Source organism: Xiphophorus maculatus, chromosome 14 (genome assembly GCF_002775205.1).
Source record: "Xiphophorus maculatus strain JP 163 A chromosome 14, X_maculatus-5.0-male, whole genome shotgun sequence".
Classification (NCBI taxonomy): domain Eukaryota; kingdom Metazoa; phylum Chordata; class Actinopteri; order Cyprinodontiformes; family Poeciliidae; genus Xiphophorus; species Xiphophorus maculatus.
Window position 1 is genome coordinate 7,954,052 of NC_036456.1, and position 18,353 is coordinate 7,972,404.

General features: G+C 42.5%; 1 protein-coding gene across 3 annotated transcripts in view; it reads left to right on the top strand.

The window, feature by feature from the left end:
• The window catches only part of nhsl2 (NHS like 2), a 134,404-nt gene extending 119,719 nt beyond the window's left edge, over nucleotides 1-14,685 (top strand). For all 3 annotated transcript variants that reach the window (XM_023346608.1, XM_023346609.1, XM_023346610.1), the window contains exons 5-10: nucleotides 3,707-3,889; nucleotides 4,316-5,417; nucleotides 5,520-6,672; nucleotides 6,771-7,053; nucleotides 7,189-7,306; nucleotides 7,716-14,685. In XM_023346608.1, coding sequence (XP_023202376.1) covers nucleotides 3,707-3,889; nucleotides 4,316-5,417; nucleotides 5,520-6,672; nucleotides 6,771-7,053; nucleotides 7,189-7,306; nucleotides 7,716-8,055 — 3,179 coding nt within the window. In that variant the 3' untranslated portion in view covers nucleotides 8,056-14,685. The remainder of the gene's footprint in view (nucleotides 1-3,706; nucleotides 3,890-4,315; nucleotides 5,418-5,519; nucleotides 6,673-6,770; nucleotides 7,054-7,188; nucleotides 7,307-7,715) is intronic.
• Nucleotides 14,686-18,353: the final 3,668 nt, after the last annotated feature.

The window sequence follows — 18,353 nt, forward strand, 5'->3', positions numbered from 1 at the left end:
GCCGTAGCTCATATTTAATCTAGATTACTCAAAGAGTTATTGTAGATGGTGTTGGCTGTGTGAAGGGAAGCCTCCGACTGAAAACGCTTTTGATGGAAAAAACAAAAAAGTTAAATTGCGAATCGGAGCCGATCAAGAAAAAAAAAAACGAGCCGGTTCTGATCTCTGGTTGATTATTTGGCGCAGCTCTACTAAAATAAAGAATTTTCTTTTGTAATTCAAAAGTATTTTTTATGGAATTGTACATGTAGTTTTAACTTTTTTTGCACATTAACAGACAGAATGAAAAAGAAATAGAAAAAACTTAGAAGCAAAGTGTTTGGATACAAATATAAAATAAAGCAGTAACAAATTTTTTTTAAATAAATGTCATAAAAACCAGAGTAGGATTATTTCTGATCAAGCTGCCCATTGACTTAGTATGAGAAAGTTTTAGGCTGTATATTTTTTATTTCAAAAACTTAAAGGTGTGTGTAACCCAAGTATTAGTTTTTTGGTACTATTTTTAGAAGCGGATGAACACCGATTACGAGCTCCAATTGGCTTATTAGAACAGTGATTTTGAGCATAAACTAAATGTTCTATATTATAGAAGTAAATGTTTATAACATCACATTTGCTCCTTTATAAAGAAATCACGTGTCTCATTCAAATTGTTGCTGTTAAACCTGCTAATCTTCCTCTCCATCTTCTCCGGCTTTCTTTATGCTGAAAGCCAGGGAACAGGTAGCTCACAGGCGGCTTACTGTTACCATGGCATCTCCACACTCTTCCTGTCCCCTCCATCCAAGATGGAGAGGAAAAAAAGCCCCTGCCAAAAACAGAAGAGGAAGAAGAAACGTGTGAGATAGAAAATAGGAATTGTGGATGAATAAAATGGATGACAGTGGTTGAAATAAAGTGTTTGGAGGGATAGACTGGAAAAAAAGGATCAATGAAGGTTAGTCACTGCTCCCTCCTCTTCGTCCTCCATTCGTCTCTCGGCCTCAGTGTTGCCGCTGTTGCCCATCTCGCTCCAGCAATTTTCATGAATGACTGTTAGCCAGTGAGGGAAAGGGAGAGTGGAGCAGATTGAGAAAAAAAAAGCCTTTTTTATTGGTTGTTCTTTCTTTGATGCTATTAGTTCACGTTTAGAATTGAGAGATTAACCTAGTGCTGATTTTTTGCCCTAAATTGTCAAGATAGAGGAATTTTCTTCCACATCGAAGCTGCATGTTTCTACAGTTTTTCTCATTCAAGTATGATTCTCATTAGTGCAGCGCTTCGCGGTTCAATATTTGCGAATTCAGCTATTAGCGGATTTTTTTGAGTGGAACAACTTAAAATTATTTACTTAGATTTTTTTCGTGGAACATGTCTAAAATAATCTAAAGAAAATGCAGCTTAGGAAACTAATATACCCAGCACCACAACTAGTTAGCATGTTATTGTCTGGCGTTTACAAAGCAGCCAATCCAGGAGCAGCATTTATTCTCACTTGAGCTGATTGGCTGTACCTCCCAAGAATGGAAATAAGTTCTAAGATGGCTTCCACTGTGCATCTTAATGCATGTTAAGGTATATTTGGTGTTTGAACTATTAAAATGGGTAGTTATAAGTGTTTTTATTGGGAAGTCAACTACTGTTGGGTGACTCAACCCTGTGAATACCAGGAATCCACTGTACTTTGATTAAACCCAAATTATGAAATAAGCACTTGCTAAATTTATGGTTTTAAAGTGAGCAGCTTTCTTTCTCTTTATAAATAACACAAGTTGTCAAATGTGTCCTGCTGGTATCAAGCCTGCAGTTGGTTTCTGTACAGAGGCTAGCTTGTAGCTAAAGCAATGCCAGGTTAATAAAAATGAGGGGTGACGCTCCCTTCGTTTTTAGAACGTGTATATTTTTCTCTTTTGCATATTTTCCAGTAGCCATCTTTTAGTGCGCAGCAACAGGTGGGAGTTGCAGTTAGCAAGCATTTTTGTTGGTAGGAAAATAACTGTTTTCCTGAAATACCGATATGCTTCCAAAACAACAAATTTTAAGTAAGATGCCACTTCCTGGTTGCTATGGAGACTTGCCAAACCATCAACGCTAGCCTTTGCTGCTGTCCCCTAAACATTAAACTTAGGAAACTTTTACTTCCCTTTCCGTGTTCATCACTACGTGGTGGCAGCATAAACCTGGATCCTTTCCAGTTACAGTTCCACTAACCCAATTTTCCCACTTCCTTAAAATATATGATTTCTTGTGTTTCTCATTTTTAAGAGTTGCTAAGTGAAGTGAGTCTATGTGCTGCCCATTTGCACCAGGGAAACAAATTAATTTGATTACTAAGACAACTTAGACGCAGGGGTGCCCAAAGTCGGTCCTGGAGGGCCCGCATCCTGCATGTTTTAGTTCTCTCCCTGGTTTAACGCACCTGGATCCAATGATAGCTCATTAGAAGGCCTAAGAAGAGCATTGACCTGCTGAGAAGGTTGTTACTACCACCAGGGAGAGAACTAAAACTTGCAGGATGCCGGCCCTCCAGGGCCGACTTTGGGCACCCCTGACTTAGACACTCTGATTATCTATAAAAGAAATGAAGTAAAAATTATGATCATTCTTCAGTTTCGTTTCTATTAAATTGTTTTCTGCAGGTAAAGTACTCATCAGTCTCACAGATGGTGCAGAGCTGTCTGATTGTTTTTAGTGCAAAAATAAATATGGCTAAGTGCAACTGAGCCTGCATAAAAGTCAGTCACAGTAGTTGAATCACTGTTAGAAACTAAATTAAAATTGGGGTGCTGACCCTGACTGGTCTCAGTGTTGTATAATAATCCTCTCAGTTACCTCACCTTATCTTTCTGTTCATTTGCTGTTTTACCTCATTTTATTTTGCAAACATTTTTCTTTTTTTTTGCACACTGACCTTCACACCTCAAAAATGATGTCGCTTCACTCAGTTGCACAAGGACCCTGGAAGAAGAGATATGCAGCGGGGTGAGTAAGTGAGCCGTTTGTTCACGAGATAATAAAGGGACGTACCTGCTGTCTCCAATGACTCAGCGCTGACAGGACATCAAACGGACAACAGAGCAGCAGGTGTCTGTCAGCATCTGCTGCAAATCTGCCTGTGTTTAAAGCACGACGGCAGACGTAAAACATAAACACAACGGAGCCTGTCCAGTTGAAATCTTCATTTTACGCCACTTGCTTGCTTTTACAAGAGGAATTACACGTCACGTCCTCTGCTCAACAATGACCAGGAAACTTGTTTTGCACAATTTAATCTAACCCAAAAGAAAACCGTCTGACTCCACATTTAAGCCTGTCTCCTAACACTGCAGTGTAATTAGTAGGGATGCACCGATCTAAAAAGTTGGCCTGATATTGATACACAATATTATATTGTGGTTGATCGAACTATTGCCACATGACCGACTCCATTCAAAACTCGTACACAAATGGCAACAAGATGGAAATAAAGATTTCTATCGCTCCAGTTTTACTGAGCCGAACGATACCGACATGTTAAAATATGACTAACATCGGCCCATACAGATGTTGAAACTGATATATCCTTCATTCCTAGTATTCCGTATAAGTCGCTGGAATATTTGGGCAGAAGAAATTAATACAGAACTGACCTACGTTTCCTAAAATGTGGAAAAAATGGTCACATTTAATGCACCAGAAGGTCCATTTCGCATGCTAACTGTCCGCTCTCGTCTGTCTCCTCCAGGTGAAGTGGGAGCAGTGAAATTCCACGGTGTCGACCTCCTCCAGCACTCCCCGTCCCCGTCCCCCTCTCCTGGGGACTCCTATCCCCAGCAGCCCCACTCTCTGGAGCTCTTCACGGACACACCACATCAAAACCTCCCAATAAGGAAGACACACTCAGAGCTTGACACAACCCTGCCCACAGGTTGGTTCAATTGTCAGAAAAACATAAGTCTGGATTCAGTGACGGTTTTTTTTTTGTAATATCTCAATCAACACTTTTTTCCCCCTGCCAACACTCAGTTTTGTCATAAGAGCTGCTGTTTCTTACCTTGCCGCACACATAATATCATTTTGGGATACTCACTATATCTGCTTTAACAATGTTATTGGCCGATGTCGATCATTTTCTACCATTTGTAATGGTTCCACATGTAAAACTGGGCTGATATTAACAATTCATATTTATATCCATCTTGTTGCCATTTTTGTTTGTGTCAGGAGGGGGATATAATTAAATGCATTTGATTTTGAGTATAAGTTAAAATTAAATAAGACTTCTAAAAATACAGGTAACATTTGTCTAATTGTAGACACGTTCAATTGTTTCTTGCCCTTTTGCCCCATACAGATAACCGTTTGGGGCAACGCCCCCCGGAGCTGCTTCACACAGCAGCTATGGACCACTCTGGGTTGCTGTGCTCTAACACACCCTCATCCACCTGGAATGGCCCTAAAGGATCCACGTTTTCTCCTGCTGCGTGGAATGAGACTTACAATTACAACATGAGCAAAGGTCCAGCAGTTCCTCCCAAACATCACAGTGTCATTGGTCATGCTGGCGGGATACAGGATGGGGTCATGCTGGTGAGCTCGGGACAGTCTGTGAGCTCACACTCCAGCTCGTTCACATGCGTGACGGACCCGACTGGGAGAACAGGAAATGGTGGGTCAGGGATCTCTCCGCCAGTGGTCACAGTGGGAAAACGTAGGGAAACAGAGGGGGCACCAGCAGATGGAGGGCGAGGGGGTGGTGCGGAGGCAGGGCGAGGAAGGCAGAGGTCAGCACGATCCATAGCGGCTCAAAACGCCTTCAAGTTCCGGGAACGTTCCCTTTCCACGCCCACTGATTCTGGGTCCTTTTGCTTTACACAGGGTGTTATAGAGCCAGACTTGACCATCACCACTACTGGTAATGGGAACACTATGGTAATGGACCACCATCAAGAGCATCATAACTATCTGGGTCATGGGGAGAACTATGCTCTTCTTTACCCAAGAGGAAGTTCTGAGGATAGTGCAAGTACTACGGACACTATTTCTGTCACGGCTTCAGATTACAGCACAGAAGGGCGCTTGCGCCTTCGCTCTCGTTCGATCTCACTTAAGAAGTCCAAGCGCAAGCCCCCACCCCCTGTGAGAAGTGTTTCCTTAATGAAAAACCTTGGAGAAGCTGAGGGCAGAATAAGGCACGGGGGTGGTCTTTACCGAGATGGCAGACCAAAGAGCTTGCACATACCCAGGGACAACTTCCCGGAATTCCAGCCAGATTTCCTTTTGACAAGCTCTTCTTGCTCCTCTAAAGCCAGTGTATGTGAAAGGGAGCTGGGCCAAAGGGGTAACGATGGACCTCCAAGTCTGGAAATCCAGGCACCTGAGAGGGAAGGAGAAACACAAATGACCTTCCCAACTCACTGGCAGCTGGGAGATTGGAAGAGTAATGACCCCTACAGGTAAAAGAAGCCTCAGACAATTAAATGTGTTAAATGTATTCCACTTTGTAAATTTTGTTTAGTTAAATTATTGCCTTCTAATCATTCTTCATTCTTCCTCAGGTCTTTATCAGGCTCCAGCACAGCAACAGGTACCACAGTGATTGAATGTATGAAAGTGAGAAGTAGCTCAGAGTCCCTTCTAGATTCTCCCTCCACGTCCAGAGCCACGTCCCCTTCACAGTTATCCATGGAGACTGACGTTAAGGCTTCCTCACCCTTAAAGCCTCCAGGACTTATATCTCCCTCAAGTGGCTATTCCAGTCAGTCAGAGACTCCTACTCCAACAGTTCCGATGAATCATGGGACAGTAGGTACGACAGGGTGTAAGATGCGTCCAAAGATCCCAGAAAGGAAATCTTCACTACCATCACCTAAGGACCCAGCTGCCAGGTCAAGATTGTCATTTGAAATGCCTGGAAATGCACATTTGGAGCTGTCATCGCTAAAGCCAAAGCAGAAGGCAAGCAGGCGGCATTCTGACACCTCTACTGCTGCCAAACCAGGAAAAATCAGCCTCAGTTCTTCACAGGCATTACCTATGGTTACCCAGAATGAGCTAAAGACCATTAGACTTCGGTCTGTTTCACGAGGAGATCTGGAGGACTGCCCTGATGGAGCTTCTGACACAATTGAAGAAGAGCAGCATGGCAGAGACTTCAGGGACAACCCAAGCCCACCACCGACTCTACCAAAGCCTAAACCACCTGTAGCTGTCAAGCCTCCATTGCCCAAACGGCCCATGAACCTCCTCCTTAAGTCTCCTTCTCCTTCCTCCACCTCCCCCCTTGCTATTGAATCTCCTCCTGCCTCACCTGTGGAACGTCCAGTGCCTCTTGGCAACATTTACAAAGTCATGAAAAAGCCCAAACCCAAAAAGCCCCCACCGCAGACTACAACAAGTCCTGCCATTCCCCCAGATTTGAATTCCACAAATGCGCCACCCACTCCCTATGACCACCCATTCCTCCCTCTCTCCCAGTCTCTGTTTGACCTCCCACCACTCCCTGATCCCCAACCTTTGTTGGAAGACCCAATGTTGGAACCTGAATTTGACGGAGAACCAGATATCCGTCTAGCACCCGAGGATGGTGGTTCACTTCCTTCTCCATGCAGTTCCCAAGAAGGCCCTGAGCTCCAAGACAAGAGCAAGACACTACCTTCAAGGATGACAATCTCCTGTCTGGCTGAGCTGTCTGACAAAAAGAAACCCAAGGTGAGTAGGATACTACTTGTTTGCTCTAATTCACAGATGGTTAAATCACCTGCTGTCAAGCAAAGTAAAACAAACATAATTTACACTTCATTATCCAGGTTCCGCCTCCAGTTCCCAAGAAACCAAATGTCCTACTCCTTCCCACACCACTAAACCCTTCCACTAATGGGAGTACAGACCGGCAGATTCCACAGTCTGACAGTCCGGTGGGTCTGCGGTCTCCAGTTGGAGCATTTGCACCAGATGACATGTCAGAGCAGGACGAAAACCACTTGGGAACAGATGAGGACAGCTCAAAAGAGTCATCTCTACAGTCGTCACTCCAGGATTCCTCTCTCACGGAAATTGGAGATAAGATGGCCAGCACTGACATCGGGGCAGGTATGTATTTATGAGCAATGTTTTCTGGCATTTAAGGCTCATGCAGGAACAGCTTTCACTCGTTAATTTTAACATGTTATTTAATGTTTTGTGTAAATGAGTCCTGTTATAATGGTATTCCTATGCACTGATCAGATGATTCAGCTGCCGATGAGAAGACTGCTCTCCACATCGCTGAGGAAACGGAAGATGAAATGTTGACCAGCACTCCTACGACACACACCACCGAGGATTTATTCACCATTATACACAGGTTTGCATATGCACACACACACACACACGCCCCCGCACACACGCACACAATCTTCCTCTTACCACATAAGCAGAGGCTTTTTAAAAACCAAAGGCTGGAGTACAGAGTTCCCTAGCAACAGCCCCATGTACATTGCTGACCAGAGATTCTTACTTTGTCCTCTTTTCTCTCTCTCATAGACACATTTATAGATGCAGGCACAGTCTCTAAGCAACAAGTGCTCATAGTTTTACTTTGTGTGCAGCTGAAATTTGCTTAAAGCACTAAGAAGTAAGTTAATGTTTTCATCAAAACAACCGAGGAGACGATTTTGAAATTCTCCAAAACCAAAACTACCAGTCAGTGTGCAGCATTTAAGGAGTTAATGAGAAATATTCCAACCACTTGAATTTATATGACTCTCTTCCAGGTCCAAGCGAAAGGTTCTGGGCCGTAAGGAGCCCTCGGATTCTTTTGGCAGCCGCCAGAGCCTGGTGTCACCCGTGAAGCACAGCGCCATTGTGAGCGACCATCGGAACCTAACCTTGGGCAGCAGCCAGAGGTCGAGCTCTCGCAACGAGAACTTCATGGCCCTGCTTCAGAAGAAAGGCAGCAAGTCTTCAAGTGGAGGAGCTAGGGTGTCCGCAATGGAGCTCCTGAAGAGCACAAACCCTCTGGCGCGACGTGTCACGGAATTCTCAAACCCCAATGCATCGGCTGCCGAGGGAGGGGAAGTGCCGTCTGCGTCCGACAAACCTAACGATCAGTGAATGGAAATACAATTTCTAGACGTTGACCTGGTCTGGATCCTGTTTACTACAACTCAAACCAACTCTACAATCTGCCACACACAGAAGATGGGACCAGAGCTTTCCAACCTCTGATTGACCATTTGGATTGTCCAATGAAATTGGAGCACATTTTTTGGACAAAATGGTCCTTCCTAGGGTTGGAGCTCAGTGTTTGCCTGTCAAACTCATCAGAGGAGAAAAAAGGTTGTTTTTTAACTATATAGAGAGATTAAAAACCTCCTGTTTAGTGAGGAAAATGTATGGGCAGACTGATTTGTGGAGATGACGCTGGGAATGTAGAGATACACGGTGGATATATCTTCATTCCTTTTGGTTTGGCATTGACAACAGATCCGAATCCTATCTGAATCTGCAGCGATACTGATCTACCACGACACCACTGAGGACAAGGAATCATCTTAATTCAAGAAATAATTGGAATACAATTACAAAATCTGCCTGTGATTCAGTTGCTTTACAGGTGTAACACCTGTAGGCCTTTATGAAGTTGAGTATTGGGCTTCGGTTTTGCGATGGGGAAACTGAGGAAGGTAAACTTGGACATTGTGGCTCCATTTTCCTCCCCACGGTCAATGCAATAGCATAGCAGCCCAACAGCGAAGTGCCAGATTGAACAAAGACAAACTGCATGGGGGATTTTTTATTTTATTTTATTTTTTGCCACCAAAGATGAGGCATGAGCATGTCCCTCATTTTGTTGCTCGTGCTGTGACCGTGAACGTGGATCTTCGGTAAGCATTCCACAGAGGCACCAAGCGATCCGACTCTGCTTGGAAAGCGAAGCACTTTTCTTTCCTTTGGCCTCAGAGGTCGTTTACATGGCGAAATCCCGTTTTGCCGTTTTGTTTCCCCTCGTCGTCCATTATCTTCTTAATCTGTTTTTAGATGTTAGGTTTTGCTCCTATTTTTTTTTATACATTCTAAATGTCTATTTACTGTATATGTTTAATGGGATTATACTGTATGTATCATGTACAAAGATAAATGGAAAGCATCTATCAACAAAGACTCAAACTAGTGTACAAAGATGAGAGAAACTTGGACTTCAAACTGCCCATGCACACACTTTCAGCACACACACTGACTAAAAAAAGTCACGCTATGAAAGGAAAAAAAGAAGAAAACGACCGTCTACACGAGTGTGTCTGTATTTGTGTGGATGCAATCATGTCTGCTGATGTCTCTGCACAGAGATCATGAAGCAGGCCTGGTTATTGAACAGGGTTTTTATTCATTTCTGGTCTCTGGTGTTGGGGGGACCAAAGAACTGTGACAAACAGACCACAGAGGACCTACAGTGATGTTTTGTTTGTGTGAGTATGTATAGATGGACGTTTCAACTACAGAGAGTGAACATGGAGCTAGTGCACAAAAGTTTGGATGGGTTTACGTTTGACGTGAGGTGTGCCTCGCCAGTAGTTTTCATTAGAGCTTGGATGTGTGGATCGTCACACTGCATGCCCTTAATAGATTAGAATGACCTGTGTGAAGTCCCTTTAGGTGAGTCTTCCTACTCACTTGTCACTTTTGGAATTATCCAAGTCATTCTTTTGGCTTAACAAGACGACGTCTCGGATTCTTTTAAAGTAGGCAGGACCTAGCTGTAATTTCAACGAATGTTGCAGATCATTGAAATGCTCAATATGAGGTTCGAAAACCTTTTCTCTAATCTTTAGGTCTTAATTCAGAAACATAGGGTATAACCAGAGCAAATGTAGTGGCTGAATATGTTTCATGGCATCATGGCAGAGTACACTTGAAAGATTCTTCCACCCTAATTTTGGTTGTTTCATACCCAACAAGTCCTTTGACCATCCATTAGTTTTTAATCAATCAGCGGGAAATTTTGTATAATCTACTCATAGTTTTTTGGAAGGTAATGCGAACTCTGTTCAACAATATCTAGTGACAGGAAATGCGCTAGCTTGTCTTGCTTTGATCAGAGGTCATAATCTTACAATTTTAAAGGCGATACCTGTCCAAAAGATGAGAACCAAAACCAAAAGGCTCATCAGAAATCGTCCGTCTGTCCATACATCCATCCTTCCATCCATCCCGGGTTGTCCTTGCTGGGCACAACCTAGACATTTTTGCTTTGTGAATTAAATAATGACTTGTAGCCTTCACTATAACTATCTCCTTAAATCTCAGAAATATTTAACTTCTTGTAGATTATTTTGGCAAATTTGCTTGAAACCTCTTCCATTCCTTTCGCAACCAAGGTGGAATATGTATCCACTAATGCTGGGTGATGTATATTTTACACATACTAAGGAAAGAGAAGTGAACCAATACATAGTTAAGTATGTACAGGGGCATGAAGTGACTTGATGTTTTGTGCCAAATAGATATAGGAAGGAACAAAATAGACATGCACGTAGGAAGAGGTGAGCGCAGACCAATACTGTTGCTTATAACAGGATAAAGAAATTATCCTGGTGATAGCAAGACAACTGTTTGCAGTGATGATTAGAGAAGTGAAGTTTGTAGCTAAACTGTCTACTTGTGTTGCTTTATTGAGAAACTTTGAAAACCAAATCATTTGTTTTCTATTTAGAGAACCAGAAAGAAACCCTCTCTTGCACCTATTAAGCCCCTGTTGGCATTGGGACCTCTTAGGCTAAAACCATAGCAACTGCAGCTGCGTAGCTCCTTCCAAGCATTTCTTCTATCAAGGCTTCAATTAGAAGCAGAGCAGAGCAAAGTAGAGCCTGCCGTCCAGTTTCCATTTACCACTTAGGAGATGTTCGTAATGGGGCGAAGGAGCCGTCACTGCCACTTTCTTTCCTCTTTCAAATGCATAGTTAATAACCCAAATGCTAACCTGTTTCTGCAGAACTGGACACATTTCCAACCCAGAATATCCTGGTTTGTGTCACAGTGCCGCATCGGATCAGTCAAGCAACTGGAGTGGAACGGACTTAAAGGTCCGGACCAGTGATTCCGCCTTGCATTCGCAACTAAATTGATTGTGGAATCCATTCTATTTCCAAGATTAAAGATGGCTTCCAGAAACCTTAACATTCCAAAACAAATGAAAATACAAAACAAAAATGTAAATGACAAAAAGAGATTCTGGAACCTTGAGGAGCCAACTGTGCAAATATTGTTGTGAAGGAGTCCAACGGCTCCGGGGACTCTGGTTTGTCGGACTGAAGGAATGCAGTGAGGCCGCTGCGGCTTTAGCAGACGAAGTGGTGAAAACTGGTTCAGAATGAGGTTCCCTCCATCTGTCCATTGGCGCTACAGCAGAGGGACGCTCCGGGCATCGAAGAGGTTCTGTTTGTTTTGCCTTCCCCTGTGTACGTTTTGTCCCAGTGACTGTCTGAGTCACCCGCATCCCCGACCACTCCCAGCACTCCTTCTACTCCTCCTCTCATGACTGTGGGATCTGTCTCCATCTGTCTCTTTTGCGCCACTGTAACCCCCATCAGCTGGCAAAGAGCGAGTTCTCCTTTCCTCCCCGCATCCTCCTCCATCCTTTTATTTCTCCACCTATCTTTTCCGTCTCATCCACCTCACCATCTCTCTTCCCCTGTGTCCGGTCTATGCATCCGAGCTCAGTATTAGAGACGACACAGGATGAATGTCAATGAAAGGACTGTTAGAAAACATTGATGCTGTTTTTTTGTTTGTTTGTTTTGATTTTGGAAAATGCAAAATGTGAGCTTTCCTCTTTCATTATACTGTTAGCTCCCACGTAACGCGGGACTCCTACGAACGAGTGAGAGAATGAATGACCGAGAAGAGTGAATGAATTTTTAAGAGGTGTTTTTGCGTGAAGGACCTTGACTTTCAGAACTGTGAACACAAAGATTATTGGCTCTGAATCTGCGTGTGAATGAGCGGACGAGCAGCGATCCAGGCTCCTAAACCCGACTTACCCCCTCCTGCCTCCCTGCATGGATGGACCAGGCAAACCCAGGAGGGAAAGCGTTCATCTCCCGACTCTTGCTTGGCAAAGTATCTCTCGGTGCTATTGAGTTGGAGCTCCATCTTGTGGACGAAAAAAGAAGCGTCACAACAACAACAACGACAAAAAAAAGCAAAGGGAAGAAAACACTCCGTCTTTCTTCCCAACGATAGTCCTTCAGGTATTCAGTCATTCTGGGAAGTAAAATACATAAATCCATTTCTGACGACTAGTAAAAGTGATGCTTGTTTTAAATATTTAGTGAATGACAACGATAAAACTATAGAACTCTGTGTTTGTTTGCCTTGTATACTGAACTATGGGCGTTGCTGCAGCAACTTCTTGGTTTCTTTGTTTATGAATTTCATTTTTATGATTTCAATTGCCTTGGTTATGGAAATATGTGTTTTGCACCTAAAATGAATGACATACAGCAGGCCCAGAGGAGAGAACTTACATATATACCCTAAAAAAAATTTATGTAACCTTTGCCCTTAACCCTATTTCTACACACATATGCAGCTAAATATTCCTCATATTTCTCAGAAAGGTTGATTGGGGCTAAAAAAAAGAAAAGTGTTATTTTTGAACTGAGCCCAGATGAATAGGAGCCAAATCAAAGAAGCAGAAGGAAGGCGATTGTTCCATGTGGTTTGGACACACAAGTTCATCTTAAAAAGGAAAAAAAAAAGTGCAAAATTGTTTGGACGGCCGCTTCCCATTTGTGTAGCACATTAGCTGTCCACAGCGTGTTCGTAAGACAGATTCCTATGAAGCGAGAAGTCAGGAGTGGTACAGACAAGCCAAAACATATGGGTACGGTGGTAAACAAATAGGGATGCGTTCCCTCTTATAAAGGTGTTTTCACTTATTATGAAGGAGAACATGACGCGCTACGTTAGAACTGGCGTGCAGCTCCACAATCAGCCGAAACCTTACCGCCAACACGGAGCTGCATTGGTGCAATCGCTTTGCTTTGCAAACCGACGAGTCATGAACCGGCACAAAAAGCCGGACTGTGTTTGAAAAACCCCGAACCAAAGAGCCGAGCTCTCTCTGCCTGCAGCACTAAGCTAAATAGTAAATAGAAACAAATATATTGACAGCTTATTATATTGGAGAATTACATTTCTATAAATATCTAATAAGAGGACTATATTGAAGATTAACTATTATTCCCCCATTAAATGAAAAGTGCTATATTAAAGAGGAGTGAGGGTTTAATTACTCTGACCTTCATTTATTTTTCCCGCCCAACTCAGCTGCATAAAACTGTATTTACAGCGCCCTCTACAGTTATCGGTACCCATAGCATTTAATTGTTTATTGCGGTAGTAAAATATTGCACTGAGCATTTTAGCAAAAACTCCTCCTTTAATTTAATTTATACAGTGAAAGCGGGAAAAAAATCCCACATCACAATTTTTGGTGCCCCTAACAAGACGCATAAAGTCAATAATACAACTGTAGCATTTGTGTTTTATGCCCGTAAGTGGTTGACTAAAACAGAAAAGCAGCAAAAAGTTTCATCTTTGTGCCACTGTGTCTCCATAACAACCATTAAAATCATAAACATTGGGGTTTCCTGAAATCCGCAGGGGCTAAGAAAAGGAAATAAGATGATTTCTCAAGGTTTAAAGTCACTCGTTAAACTAAATTTGTTTAACTAATATAGTTTTGGTTAAGTTCAAGAACCACAGTATGTTTCTTTTAGATTTTCAGTAAAATTAATATATTAGACATTTACAAAAAGAACAAATTTTTAATAAAGTTTCTATGGCGATATTGTATGAAAACATAAAAAACACATTTGCTACATGTATATGTGCTGCTAAGTTTGATTGCGTTGTTGATCATCATCTGGAGGCCCTTAAGCAGAATTTTTAAAAAAAAATTTTCCCCGAGAATCTCATTACAGATTTTCGGTTTGTTTTTGTAGTACCTTCCTCTGCCACTAGAGGCACGGACGTCAAAGTCTAAGTTTGACTGACATCTGCCAAATGTAAGTGGCATATTTCAGACCTCTAATCAGGAGAGACTGAGCAAAAAACAAAACTTCAAACCTTTGACATGTTAACCTTATTAATGTTGGCCAAAACGGTATATATCATATTTTACACAAAGATGGACAGGGAGGTGATTCCGCTAACCTCTGACCCCTACTTACCCCACTCTAATGAATTTATGACAGACTTTCCAATTAGCCACCTCTTGATCTGTCTAAACTTAGAGTTCTGGACGTCAGAAAGCCCCAGGAGAATGTCAAGGCTGCAGTGTTTGGACCGATAAAGTTCTTGTTTAAAGAGAGCAACATGAGCGAGGTCCACCTTCGAGCAAAACAGTCCCCCAAACTCCGTTTCTAACGCAGCGCTGTCGCTGTGTAGGCAGCTTCTAAAGACACACACACATGTTAATTAGAGAGGAACACAAGACAGCCAGATTTATTTGAATGATTCTATTTTTGTTACATCTTATTAAAAGTTTTAAAAAAGTGTATTTAAAGGAATATTCCATGTACGTATTGAACATCCTCTGTTTCCTGGTCCCATCCGATGGTGTAATGTGTAGCTGCAAAGTGGCGTCTCACACAAATGCTCCTCTCTGCAGCTATCCGATGCCAATGTGATGACAAATGTTATTATATCATTATAAATAAATTATTTTTCTTGCCTAAGCTCTCGCTGTGTTGCAGGTTGTGCTTTTTTGTTTTGAAGGAGTTAAAAGATTTTTTTAGTCACAGTCTCAAACTTCAGTGCATCTTTTCAGTGCATTTTATGTGGCAGAGAAACACAAAGTGGCAAAGTGGAAGGAAATTGTTTTAATCCTTTTTCCTCCCCAAGAGGAAAAGTCACAATGCCCCATAAGACGACGATAAAAAGAACTGAAACATTTAATCTGTTTGAATGGAGCTAAAACACACACAAAAGAAGTAGACTCTGTGTGCTCAGTTTTAAGTGGGGTCAAACAAGGCGTGGATTACGTCGTAACGTTGTGTTGACTGAAGCTTCTCGAGAGCGAGCGCTGCAGCCGCTTTGTTGCTATCGACGCCTCGTTCCCTCCTGGATCCGCTAATCAAAGATTCACCGTCTGTAGAGCAGGTTTGTGGCGGGTCGTTCCTCCTTTGATGTGGGAAACACAGGACGGTCCCAGCCTGGGGGGAAAGCGCGTCTCAGTTTGTGTTTGTCTGTCTTCGGAACATGAAAGCTGCTGGAAGTCCAGGGAGAGTTGGTTGTTGTTTGAGCATTTACGAGGCCTGCTCGGCTAATTAGCCGTCCTGAACTTGTGTTGCGCAGGGGCAGTTTATGAGGAATGTGTTTTCCAAATGGAGATCAGGTGATTTGAGATCAACAAAAAGGTCAGAAGTTTGATATACCAACATAAAAAGTATCAATATTGGTATCGGGGATATGGACCCTGTGTTTACTCAGTATTTTATTGGATCAATGCAATATGCAGTATCACCTCTATCAAGAAGCATTGATGTCTCCAGAACAGTATGTTGGATTTCAACATACTTGCAAGCCCTTCAATTTTCTTCCGGTCTCTAGTGCCCTCAAGTGGCCGACTTATAGCAGTGCAGGATGATCAAACGCTGTAAAATGGATTGACAAGACAAATGGATGGGTTCTCCAACTTCCTCCCACAGTTCAAAACATGACTGCTAATTTAAACTACCCTTGGTATTGACGATGGTGTATGCATGGTTGTCTGTCTTCTGTTTTTCTGTGATGAAGTGACAACCTGTCCAATGACAACTAGAGATAGACACCAGCCCCCCTAATGCCTCCTGATAAGTGGGCATTCATGGCTCAGAGTAATGGATAGGTAAGTATACATCTAAATAATCCAAGCAACAGAAAGTTGCTGCTTTCTTTTAGGAGCGGTTCCACTTCTCCTGACATTCTCTGTAAGCTCAGAGTTTTGAAGGTGTTAGCTTAGCAGTGAAAGACCATATCTATGGAGAAAAGATCCAGAATGATCATATAGTAGCTGAAAGAGTTGCATAACAAAGCTCTGACATGGAACATTTCTTAAACACACTTCATTCAGAGGCAAATAGTAATCATCATCACAAAAAATTTCTTCTTCCCCAATCCTGAATTCCTCCCAGAATGCCTTTAGAAAGTTCTAATGTCTACCTGGATGTTTCCCTGTTACACTCTGATTTATCTATTTTCTGGCAATAGTGGCCTTTATTTGACAGTAATCTGACAGAAAGTGGGCGAAGAGAAGCACATGTGGCAAAGCAACTGAGGACGGGAGTCGAACTCAGGACTTCCACGATGAGGTCTGTAGCCTCTGTACACGGGCCTCCGTTCTAACCACTACAACACACAACACCTCCTGATTTACTTTCTAGTTTCGTAATCTCCGCTTTCAGTTGTTTCATCTGTAGCTATCCTGTTGGGATTATCTGGCAGCGCTCCATTTTAAATGCGTCCGGTTCTGATCAGGCAAGTGTGAGTGGACACGCTTGCGGACGACTGCTCAAACCTGACGTTAAAATCCCAACAGATTTCTGTTCAGATCTTCTCTACATACAACTTAACAAGCTAACAATTTTAGTGATCCGTTATCAACATAGATCAGATTCACATTATTCACAAGTAGGGTTTGAGAAACATACCTCCAATGAGAGCGTTGTCCGAGGCCAATATAACAAATGTACATTCAGGCAGAAATGCCCGACTAACCAACTGAGAGTAATTGAGGCTGCGTCAGACCGGAAATAGGTCTGCCGAGTTGCGTAATGCAGGAGCCTGCGGGGTTGATGAACAATGAGATCAGTTGAGTGTGTAGTGCAACAAAGTGAAAACTTCACAATAAGTGCTAGAGTTTTATTAAAGAGCTGTGTCTGCAGCTGCGGTGTACTGAAAGACTCTTAAATACACACACACACACCCACACACACACACATACATGAGCACATTCAGAGTTAGCTGTCTTTCTGAAAACACTCAAAGTACCTTGCAACAATATTGAAGCTTATTGAACATTTTAGGACCGGAATTTTTGTGATAGACCGAGAAAATTCAACTCTTCTTCTTCTTTTTTTTTTTTTTTTTTACAAAACATCTGAAAAGTGAAGCATGAATTAGTATTTAACCCCCTAGAGATAATTTCTACAATCGCATATTGGTACAATTACAGCTATAAGTCTCTTAAGGCGTATTTCTAGTTTTGCACATCTAGAGACTGAAATGTCTACAACATTACTCAAACTCAGCCAGACTGGACAGAGGACATCAGTAAATATTGATGCCCCACATCATGTCAGAGATTCGTAACTGAATTTAGGTCTTTACTTTGACTGGACCCTTCCAAGACACGAATATGTTATGATCTAAATCAACGTTTCTCAGCTCGGCTCTTCTGGTTTCATTCCAGGATCTTCTATTCACTTCCATCCATCTTCCAGTCAACCACCAGATTCGCTTTCCCCCGCTTAAGAAAAGACTCTCCAGAGCACGATACCGCCAGCAGAGTTTAGATCCAACCATCAAGCAAAAATCATTTTGCTTGATGGTTGGGCTTCCATCAAGCTTCTGTGGCGCGTTTTAATAAGCCTGCAATTCATCCAGCACAGAGAAAAACAATTATGGTCTAAATAGAGTATAAAGTACGGTGCAGAAGTTCCTTAGACTGTGCACAGTGCTCCGCTCCTATCAATCACACGTCCCAGATGAGTTGCACTTGACTCACCCTACTGTTACAACAAGCGACAAGACGGAGCTGAAAAACGTTAAGCAAAAGCTAAAAAGAACTTACACTGGTTACTCAAATTATGCTCTGAAAAGGACAGCAGTAAAAGCTTAATTAAAATAATATGTTGAGTTGATGAGGCCCTCACAAGTTCCTAAACATACAACACAGAATTATAATGAGGGGAAGCAGAGTCAAGGAGCAAAATACAAATATGGCTAAAAGCTAAAACGCTACGTATTAAAGTAAAACGAATAATGCCATTTCCACGCAACCAGAACTTTAAGTCTCCAGAGCTGGTCCGTCTCCTTGGATCATATTGATTTTGCACATACAAGAGGATAAACTAATTAGTCAAACACCCACAGCTGTTCCCTATACCGCAGCTTCACCCTGTTGCACCTCTCCATCTATTCCCATAGAGCGTGTTAGAATAACACACTCACACGCAAAGGGAGGGAACGACGCTTTCATCAGGGCCAAACTACCAAGCTGCATACTTCCTGTTTCTGACAGCTCAGAGCGTGCCACGCTATCTACGTCCTACACACACACACACACGCACACACACACCCACACACACACACACACACACACACACACACACCAGCTAACGCAGGAAGAGCTGACAGCAATCTGC